At 41.5% G+C, this 11,101-nt stretch overlaps 1 protein-coding gene across 2 annotated transcripts; it reads right to left on the minus strand.

Annotated features, from left to right (window-relative positions):
- Positions 1-138: 138 nt before the first annotated feature.
- PBX4 (PBX homeobox 4) lies at positions 139-11,095 on the minus strand. Of its 2 annotated transcripts, none has more exons than XM_026048151.1 (9): positions 11,051-11,095; positions 7,820-7,893; positions 2,938-3,179; positions 2,399-2,589; positions 1,961-2,096; positions 1,526-1,682; positions 1,190-1,296; positions 697-783; positions 139-264 (listed from the first exon to the last, which is right to left on the minus strand). In XM_026048151.1, exons 1-9 carry the CDS (start codon positions 11,089-11,091, stop codon positions 172-174), a joined length of 1,128 nt encoding a protein of 375 aa, XP_025903936.1. In that variant the 5' UTR covers positions 11,092-11,095; the 3' UTR covers positions 139-171. The 2 variants fall into 2 exon arrangements, with proteins under 2 accessions (XP_025903936.1, XP_025903935.1); XM_026048150.1 differs by having other exon boundaries at positions 682-783.
- Between the last annotated feature and the right edge of the window lie 6 nt (positions 11,096-11,101).

An 11,101-nucleotide genomic window follows, 5' to 3' on the forward strand; every position in this document is an offset into this window, starting at 1 on the left:
AGAGGTATCATTGTAATCACAATCTTCTATTGGTTCCAGGGTTTTTTTTTTTTTTTTTCTCTGAGGTAATTAGCTGTGTGTCAAGTTGTATAAACAATAGTGTTGGCAAAAGAGCAACATTGACAAATTACACTAATGACCTCTTTCCTCTCATCAATAGGTCCTAAGAACTTAATTAGACGCATCCGAATTAACACTTCCAGGGTCTCCAGCAGGTGAGGTGATTGATGAAGGGGTGGTAGCATCCTGCCAGCTGCCATTAGCCTGGAGGGAGAATAAATGTATAATTTCATTAAAGCTCTAAGAAACTGCAGACAAGAAAGCACATGATTACACATTACAAGTGCCAGTGCTTATGAAAACAAGTAACTAAATATCACCTTTGGAAAGCACTGCCCAAGAACATATTATGAAAAAACAGTACTTAAGGCAAGAGCCTTAAAAACTGAAGATATAAACTTTGAGGAGGCTGGGAAATTGAAGCCAAGGTTTTAAACCAAGTTTCCAGCAATAGAAGGCCGATATATTAAATTCTAAATATTAATCCAGTAAAATACTAAATTACCCCCCCAACTTTTTTCCTATCCCCACATCAAACATTTAAGGGAAGAAAAATATCCGACATTTATTCACAGATCCATTAACCCATCTCAGGCAGTTTTGCTGCTGGTAAAACAATACCTCAGGACATCTTACATCAATGCGCTGCGTCGTATACAAAGGATTCCCCACAATTGTGTCATATCTTCCTGTCTGATGTATGACATGGTGTAAGGAATCCATCTACAAAGAGATCCCACAGAATAATAAAGGAAAAAAGGTCAAGTTAAAAATGAAGTAGTATGAGTACATATGTATTGGCCAAAAACAAACATACACCTTTAAATAAGGGACAGATTCATTAGCTGGTCCTTTCTGAAGAGATGATCCTCCAGCACTTTTTTATATATATATATATATATATATATATATAATCTCCTAAGCATTTATATATGTATATGTGTATATATATAGATATATATTTAGAACCTAGTCTCAAGCCTGCTATAGCATATACAGCTTTTATTGTACAGGAAAGATTCTAAGCTGCTTAGAAACCAAGGCTTATTTAGAAACCAAGCAAAAAACTTAAGAAATGGGCCTTAACATTCATCTCATTGTATGTATTTTTTTTTCTTACAATATTTACCTGTGACTGCACATTGGCTCCCACTGGGGAGCCCTGGTAAGAAGTCAAAGACTGCAAATTTATAAATGAGTCTCCGGAATTTGTCATCTTAAAAGAGCCAGAGGAAGCTGAAAAAAGAATGAACAAGTTTTGCTAAATGAAAAACAGATAGAAAGAAGAACACAAAACCCCACAGCATCATCCTTAGTTCTTCTAGGACTGCATATATCTAAGCGTTCTAAAAGAAAAATATGTTTTAGGATGGTCTTGAACACTGGTAGTCTATGGTCCATGTTGTTATAAGAAGTAATTTGAGACTTTCAAGCCCAGGGGCTCTCCGTTGGCATCTTCACTTGCCTGAATTTGGTGTAGATGGAGAATTTGCCTGGTTGCCTTGAGCCACTACATTTGTTGCATCCACCGCAGTTTTTGCAGCATAAATATTGGCTTCTTCTTGGAATTTCCCCATGTTTTTTTTGTATCGAATTCTTTTGTTACCAAACCAGTTGGAAACCTGGAGAAGGATACCTCTTATTGGTACTGGATCAAAATATTACCTCTTAGTACTTGATCAAAATACTACCATTTCCCACCATATTTTGAAGTTACTAGCACAAGTACATTTTTAACTAGTCTTCAAGCAGAAAAAAAAACCATACTGCCATGCTCTAAGATAACTAAAGCCCGTTAGTTTTAAGAACCAGGGACATAAGCCTACTGCTAACTACAGGTGTCAAATACCACTCAAAAAAGAGTGTTATTTAAGTTAATTGCAAAGAAAACACTTCATACCTGTGAAACGGTGATGCCACCTTTCTTTGCTAGCTCTTCTTTGGCCTCTTCACTGGGGTAAGGATTACTCAGGTGTGAATAAAAATACTCGTTCAGTACTTCCGTCGCCTGCTTGCTGAAATTACGTCGTTTACGCCTATGAAAATATGTATTTTTTTTGTTTTGTTAATTATGCATTATTTTTTATTATGTAAATCAGAGTACACCGTGGCCTGCTCTTTCTCTAAATTATACTTGATTTTAAGGAGAACGTGAGAATTGAGTTCAATGGATGCTATTGACAAAAGCGGCATTCCTTAGGAAGTACAACAAGTTCTACATATTTAAAGCAGATCAACACCGGAAAAACTTCAGTTTTCATATGCAATCATTGGCATCAAGCAACAAAAAAAAAGGTTCAGACTTAACTGTTATTACTAGATTGTGTTTTGTTCGTACCTTGCATCAAGAAATCGTGACCGCAGGATCATCACTGCCTCACACGTGCTCTGTTTCAGCTGCATCTGGATGGTACTGAATTTGCCATGGATTATATTCACCATGCGCTCTATTTCTTTTGGGGAAATTGGTCTTGTTCTACTCTGTTCCCTAAGCAGGTTCATAACGTGGGTCGTGAACTCACTACAGGCCTGAAAACACAGACATTCGTATCGACAAACAGTAAAATACCCCAGAATTAATTTCCCCACAAGAATATATATCCCCAAAACTTTAGGCGTTCCCATGTTTCAGCTTTACTCTATTTACTCTAAAAATACAGCAACAAAGATAAATCAGACATTCATTTATCTTCAGCTCCATGTCAAGTCCCTCTAGCTACACCTTACATCTACAACACTGAGATTAATTTTTAATCGAATTTGATAGCCTTACATTCATCTGAATTTATTATACTGCCTGTTCTGTTCTTAAAACCAAAGGAAAAAACGATTATTTTAAATTGAGATGATAAAAACTCTTCCATGCAGAAAGATCACCTGTTCATATTTCTCTAGCTCAGAGTGGTATATCTGTCGGATCTGTGACAGCTTGGCCCTGTAGTCAGAGTGTTCAATGCTATTGTCATTTGGACAGCCACCTGATGTTGCTGCTACAGCCATCGGTCCTCCTCTTCCTCTTTTCTCGGGCCCGGAGACACCCTCTGCCAGCAACATGTTATCTAGTCTCATTAGCTGAGCATCTGGGGGGTCTTCTTCCTGAATACCGCGAATACTTAACACTAGATGAATATAAAGAGGGAAGCAAGAGGTTATTTCTGGAATGGGACACAACAACTTGACATCGGGGCAAGCGTTGATGTGCCCTTTGGAGGCTTTCGCAGGGTTCTGCCTTCAGGCCTAGAGAAAGGGTTAACGGAGCCATAAGACAGCGCATCAAAAAGGAACCGAGCGCATTACCGAGATCAAGACACACCAAAACATGAGGCGAGTTTTCAAATGCACACAGATAAAAAGACTACTCACAGTCACTACAGCTTAAACGGCACCAAGTTTGGAAGAGATTTAAGGCCTCGCGCAAGCACTCCTGCAGCGCGTGACGATGACAGCAAGGTCCTTACAGAGCAGGTGACCACGCAGCAGCCTCTGCACGGCTTCCTCGGCAGCAATCGGCACCGGAGCGCAAAGACTGCCTCGAGCTGGCAGGCAAGAGCTCTGCTGCACCCCGGGCAATTCCTAGGTGCCAGGGACGGGAGAGAGCAACACGCTACTGTGAGATCCCATTGACCTCTCTGCAAAGGGAGGAATTTGACCTAGTCCGCTTTATATGCTGGGGATACAACTTCACTATGCAGCAACACACAATAAACCGAATAAACTGAACAATCTAGTTTGAAAAATGTCCCCAGAACCTTTCTGATGCTTATACTCTAGTATGAGGGCAGCAGAATAATCTGTATACACAAAGACATTTAGGGCATACATTTCTAACAAATTCCACCATTTTGCAGGGAAAAGAACAGCTCATCTAAGTAGTAAAACCTCAGGTGCACATTTTTGAGCATACAAAGAGACTAAACTTACAATAAAATTGTTGAACTTTGACATTTTGCAGGTTCTACAGAAGTTGCCACACGCTTCCGAAGAGGTAACTGGGAGCAGCTAGAGACCTCTGCTCTGTCACTGCAACCAAGGTCTTCTCCAAAACATTCCCACTCTTACGGCAAAAGGAAAAAGGCAAAGCGAAGGTAGGTACAAAATAGTAAATGGGATGTCCCTTATGGGCAGCTATTTAACTCAAGATAAGTTAATTGTTGAGTATGTAAAGTCAGCAGCTTTTCCAAGTCGCTATGGAATTAAAACGAACTAAAATATCGCAAAAAATACCGTACGTCTGATGGTGCAGGCTGTTACCGAATGAACATTTAAGGAAATGAACATGGAAAACATCTGATTTTTCAAATTGCTGGTTGCTATTTTCCAAAAGGCCTCAACCCATTAAAGAGCCAGAGGCCATTTCCTGCTTAATCTTTTTAATAAGAGCAGCAAGTATAAAATGGGACAGATAATCTTGTGTCATATTCTTATTTCAGTGCCCTTCTGCCAACCCTCTCTTTGTGCACATTATGATGCATATCAGTGCACCTCGTGCTGAAGTCAAGCTCCCAGCTGCAGCTTAATTTTATGTCACTTGTCTAATTATGGTAATTAGACATTAGTTATCATCAATTACACATAATCTCATCTCAAGCTGACTGTTGAAAAGCACGTACAAGAGCACTTTTACCATCTTGGGGGAAGAATCCAACTCTAGGAAGTCAAAAGTAACTAAAGAGGAGTTAACTATCATTAACATCTTGTAAGCTGCACTTCCAACCTAACAGATTAATTTAGCAGAACACGGTGAAGATGACGCAGCTCTAAGAATCAACAAGTATAAGCAGCTCAGTATTTTTAAGTGACTGCACCAGGTTGATGGGGGATTTTTTGGCATGATTATGTATTTACATATTTATTTAGTATGGATTTATTTAATTATTTAACCTTGCAGTTAAAATACAAAGTTACTTTTAGAGTAAAGCTGTTAACTTCTTAAAGGATACTTTTTGTACAATAAAACCATCAARCTGTTAATAGTAAAACTAGTCCCAACTGTTCATACACAGAGTTAGAAGCTATGTAATTCTTTGGCTATTTTTAATACAAGCTTCAAGAAGGTACAAATAAGGCTAAATTATCCATTTTATTTCCTACCTGTTGAGAGGACAGCTGAACACTAAGTGCTTCCTTTTCCACTAAAACAGTTACAGCACAGTCAGTGTTTTAAGCATGATTTTGAAAGCCCTTGCTTAGCAGGATGCTCCCATCTTCCACAAACTATCACTTTTATGAAAGCTAAAAAAAAAAAACCAACCTGCTACAGATCAAAAAGCCTTAAGAGCCACTCCTGTCAGATGTACTAATATAATATTGTGCATTTCCCAGCACATCAGCTAAAAGATATTCATCAAATATGTAAAATAATTATACTAAGTCAAGTGAAATTCCCATCACTTCTAATTAATCTTTAATTAAAATACATCACAACCTAAGGTGGTGATGCTTCACTCAGTATGCAAATACTATCATTACAATCTATTTACATATCATTAATTAAAGATCTGCAGTTTAGTAACGAACTGTACAAGATCACGGCTACTAGAATAAGTGATAATGGATTTTCCTTCAGCTCTCTCCATTCCCGATTTTCCTTCGGAAGGCAGGAGTGCAAAACAGCAGGGTAAATCTCCAAGAATACACATTTAGAACCAAAATAACGCAGACTTAGGGCCAACAGTCCCAGGGGAGAACTGTGTCACCTCTGTGGTGCTGCCAAGTATTGATCACCTAGTGAGTGCTCGACTGATTTCTGTCACACAGAAGGGTTCCTTAAATTTGGCAGTCCACGTAGCAGATCGCACAGTTAAGTGTGAAGGGAGGACAATTTTTAGTAGCAGACCACTTTCAGGCTGGCTCAAAGCAACTGCAAAYCCCTTCTAACTTGTCAGTGCTACCAAAATCAAACCTTCTTGGATGAGCTACCAAAAAGACTCATCACTTGGGACTCATCCTCACCCACCTGAGGGATCACATTTTTCATCTAGAATCCACCAGCTTCCCAAGAGTTCCACTAGAGAGAAGGACAACACTGTTGGCTCAGTCTCAGAGTGCTGCAACGGGAGAGAGCTTTCTTAAAACTGAAGTTTCAAATCTTGTATATTCAGAGAAAGCAAATATAAGGGAAGCGGAAAACAAAACGCAGCAGGGCTCTGAGTCCCRAGGAACAAGACACAAGCTATGTAAGACAGTCAACAAACTCGGCACCAAAGGGAAAGCGTGTTCTTCAGCACAGCACTAAGCTCTACAATCACCCCAAAAGGTACCTGCTGCATGAACCTAGCCGAGGGCCAGCAMGCTGAACAAAAAAGCATGGACTGCAGACAGAAATAGAGCGCTCCATGTTACAACACTGCTACATGCATACCCCAAACCTCCATCCAGAAATCTACAGCAAGATCCAAGTCCTCCTGTGTAACATGCTCCACAAAATATGTAGGAATACACCCTCCCTGTCCCAGGAAACTTGAAACCCATCAGGGGCCAGTATTTTCTTCAGAACAGTATAATCAGCTGCTAAGAAAACCCCAGAAATTTAATATCCAGCGCCAAGATACACATACCTTTAACCCTACTGATGTTTAATTCTGATTTTAATACAGAATTTACTCCCTGCTTGAATCCATATCGTTCGAATTCTTTTCTGAAGCGTAATTCAATCAGCAACATATCAAACCTGTATTTGCTCACAGATTAGAAATGCCCCAAATACTTGCACAAGGTCCTAAAAACCTAAGCAGGCATTAGTGGATTAAGTGCATCTTCAAATAGTTACATATGCTCCAGACATATATTTAAGATTTATTTTAAAATACGTGTTTCCTTGTAACTGAGTGGTTTAGATCAAAATTTAAACTACATTTATACAGGAAGAAAAAAATCTAGAGCTTGAACAGTATCCTGATAAAATATTAGATGTGGCTAAATCCATTTAAATTACAGTAATTCCCTTTTAATTGATAAACGCTTTGTAGGCAGAATTTTTCTGCACCTTTCAGCTGGCTGCCCATGGCCAAGGCCCACAGCTAATTCCGAGCTATTGTGAGTGACACTAACACTCCAACAAAGAGAAGGAAAGAAAGATTTGGAAGAGGGTGAGAGAGGGGGGCGACAGGGACATGTTTTAAATCCATTGAGAGCCAGAAAAGAAGCTGGTGTGCCTGGGTCACAAAGAAAGCCCCAAACCTTGCGCTACAGTATGTCCAGGCTTTTGTTTGCTTCAAGCCATAACATCTGCTCCCCATAATTTAAATAAGGGAGAGACAGACCATCAGCCATTCAAAAAAGCTAYGAGACCAAAACAAATCCAGCATAACCAAGACATCAGAATCCGTTCCTGCAAGCGGATCCAGTTCAGGGAAGTTGCATTTGCAGTCAGCAGAACACACAAAGTAGCTTTCGATGTAGAAAGTAAGTGAGGGGAAGGATCCTCTTTTAAGGAGCAGTAACTGAAGGCAAGATGGGTATGAAGGCACCTCCAAACAGCTCCTGCAAACTTCTATTATCCCACTTTTCTTCAAAAACAAGCTACTGTGAGGAGAACGCAATAGATGCATTTAGATCTCTCCAAACCAGCACATAGGATTGTAAAAAACAAAACAAAATTGCAGCCTACAGAGGGGTATTAAGCCAAAAAATCAGCCATAAGTTAAGGAACATATAAGGGAGGACATGAGCCACGTTAAATGAAAGTTAAACTTGTCACTCAATTATTATTATTATTATTATTTGGGGGGGAGAAAGCTGTAAGCAGATCTCAACAAACCTGTTTTCTCCTTGATCTCACACAGCACACTGAAAAGAGCAGGCTTCATTCTGTGGCAATTCAAGGCATGTTTTCTGCAATTAAAGAAGAAAGAATCAGTGAGTGCCGACTCGGAGGACAGAAAGACATCAAAACTCACAGAGAGCCGAGACCTGCTTCAGGRATAGCAGGTTAGTGTTTAAGATGAAGAAACACACGTGCGTGTTTGGGTGATGTGTTTTCCCAGCTGAAAAACACCTTGAAATGTGGTAATCAATGTCTAAATGAAAACACCAGCATTTCCCAAGGAGGGCACACACACAGTCTTTCAGTTATCTTCCCCCATCCACTTCTAATGGCAACTATCAGATACCTAATTTTGACTGACTTAAATGGAAAGAGGTATCTAGCTACAACATACGCCTCAAAAAGCCTTCTTTGTTTCCTATGATCTCTTCTGTAATTTATATTTTGCTTCTGTAATTTATTTATTGCTATGAACATGATTGATGTTTCAGTACTTTGATGCTTTTTGTATACATTCAAAGCGGCCTTTATTCTTAAAAAGCAGTCACTTCTCTAGCAAATATGAAACATTTCTATACAGGTGTTTGGTTTCCTTACAAGCTTTCACCAGTAATATTTACAGCAAGGGTTAAACTGCCAGGGAACAACAGAATATTAGATTATAATARCAGCAGCAGAAGTTGAAGTCGGTTGGCCAGTTTCTTTTAGTACATGGTCAAAAAAAGGTTAAAAAAAAAAAGAAAAAAATAATCTACTTTGGGTTGATATTATCAAACATCTAAGACAAACAGCCTGAGAACAAAGGCAGCTGAGAAGACAGCCTAGTGGAGCCTATTGTCCTTGCCTGATGAGGGGAAGAGGAAGGGGGAAGGAGAGAGAAATAAATAAATAAATGACTGAAATTAATCCATTGCAAGCCTTAAGATTATACTCTCAGTCTGCGTTTGAAAAGCCAGGCTCTATACGTAAAGGCAATAAGCTAGAGATACCAGGCCTAAGAAGGTGGCTTCCCAGAAATAATGCCATAGTTAATATGGCCACTTAATCTTGTGCAGAACAGTAACCCGATTTATCGTGTTTACTAGCAGCATTAAACTAATCCTCGATATACTATTTTTCTTTAAATAAAACTTTAACTGATCATATTTCAGGTTATAGTTTAAGATTTTAGCTATATGCACTAAAGCAACCAAAGAAGCCCTCTAATATTCAATACGCAGACTATTTATTTATACAAAATAAGGAGGTTAATCCCAACAAATACAGCACTTAATTGCAGCACTGTCATTTACCAAGGTGCGGGAAGCGCACGGATCCCTACCCATGTTGCTGAATCATTTGTGCTGTTTGTGAGACCAGGCTGCAGCTTTATTTTCTCAGCACTAACTTTTCTCAACGAGCTGTAGGCTTCTTAAACCACACAAACTTCTCATCTACAATAGAGGAGCTTATTTAGTGCATATGCACATGAAAATATTGTAACAGGGCTTCAAAATTTGGGGGTATTTTAAGCCTGCTGTGCTTCAAATAGATTTTTACAGCATTTATTTTTAAAGCAAGGAAGCACAGTTAAGGTAACTTAGTTTAAACATATTGTTCAAGCTATTTTTTAAAACCTATTATTCAACTATTATTTTAAACTGAAGTTCCTGGAAAGTTTAAGTGTCTTCAAGATAAAACACTTAAAGAAAGACATTTTAAGACCTGCATTTTTCTTTTCTGCGATGCAGCATCCAGGCAAGTCTATTCCTACAGAAACTACACAGGAACTGCAGACGATTATTTCTGAGATGCAGTGAAAGAGAAAAAAAATATCAAAAAGTGATGAGACGGCTTACTTCAGCACCAATAAATGAAAATACCAAATGACAGCAGCCTAGCAGATCCTGAGGTTCTTAGACCAACACAGAAAATTGTTCCAGAGTCATGAAACATGAGGAGAAAAACCAAAACAAAACAGAAAACCCCAAACCTCTGAATCAATCTTCCATAACAGAAGCCTCTCCAGAAAGGCTTCCATAGGTCAGAAAGACACTTTACCCCAAGCAAGTCCCACCTACTAATTCAACGTCCTTCCATATTACAGCTAAACAAAGCTCTTTGGGGTAATTTTACAAAAATAATTCCCCTTTTCCCCTATTTCCGAAGCCTATTCAACCCTTCGGAGCCTGGCACTTGCCCACAGTCATTGCAGAGACACATTTTACTGCCGTAACTGCTCGAGTCGCTTTTGAGTCCCTGCCAGGATGCGACAGCAACAGGTGGACCTCAACGCGGCCAATCCGATGGCAGAGAAATTTGGGGGTTTTGGGGGTTTTCTAAGAAAAAAAAGCAGCCCCATCGGTGTGGTTGTAGTAGCCCCATTGCAGGCTGGGCTGGGGGGAGTCCTGGGCACCGTTTACAGGAGACAAAGTCATCGCCCGTCGCCGACCCCAACGCGAAGGCTGCAGAGCCGCCCGACAGCCCCGCTGCACCGCGGCCTCCTCCTCGTCCTCAGCGGCCTCCACCCCTCGTAATCAGCGCAAACCGAGGACGCAGAACATATAATTAATTAGACGGCCCGGGCAGAGCCCCCTGCGAGGCAAGAGGCACGACCCGGCGCTGCTGCGCGGACAGGCTCACATCAGGCTACGTCACTCGCCGCGGTTATTTACGCGCCAGTAAAGTCCACTCGGCTTTTACAGCACGTCCAGAAAGAAGCGAACCTAACCCCTCAACTTCTTCCTTTTAAGACGATTTAAACCGAGTTTCCGAAGCACCAAGGAGGTGGCAGCACTGACAAGAGCCGGCATCGGGGTAGCAAGGATGCCGGCATCCCGGGCACCTCGCGCCCGACCCCGACGGCCGGGCGGGCACTCGACGCTCCCCCTTTTACCTCCAAGGAAGGGGCACCCTCGGCGGCTGGCCGGGACTCCAGCCGCAGGGCCCGTTACACGCAAACGGTACCGTTTGAGTCAGGGATGTGGCCAAAACCTGCGCCCGCACTCAGACAAYCGGGGCGATTTATTATCGACGGCCTGCGCCGAAAGAGCCTGGAAATGGAGGGGCGGCCGGGGCACGGGAGGCAGAAGCGCCTCCCGAGAGCCACAAAAGCCGCCGCCAACGGGGGAACTTCGGGCCCCGCGGCTGCTCGCGGCGACCCCCGCGGCGGCGGGAGCCCCCCGGCGGCGGGAGCCCCCCGGCGCGGAGAGGCGGCGCGGAGCTGAGTCACGGCGCCGCCGCTACCTGGCCTGCGCCTCGTCCAGGCTCTGGTCCGTGATGGCCATGATCTGCTGC

This window comes from Nothoprocta perdicaria, unplaced genomic scaffold, assembly GCF_003342845.1.
Source record: "Nothoprocta perdicaria isolate Ctin4 unplaced genomic scaffold, notPer1 scaffold_513, whole genome shotgun sequence".
NCBI lineage: Eukaryota > Metazoa > Chordata > Aves > Tinamiformes > Tinamidae > Nothoprocta > Nothoprocta perdicaria.

Coding starts and splice junctions, on each gene's coding strand:
- PBX4 (XM_026048150.1), bottom strand. CDS start 11,091: ATGGCCATCACGGACCAGAGCCTGGACGAGGCGCAGGCCAG. Junction 1,683..1,960: donor GTGGCATCACCGTTTCACAG/GTATGAAGTGTT, acceptor ATCCTTCTCCAG/GTTTCCAACTGGTTTGGTAA. Junction 1,297..1,525: donor TCCATCTACACCAAATTCAG/GCAAGTGAAGAT, acceptor TTCTTTTTTCAG/CTTCCTCTGGCTCTTTTAAG.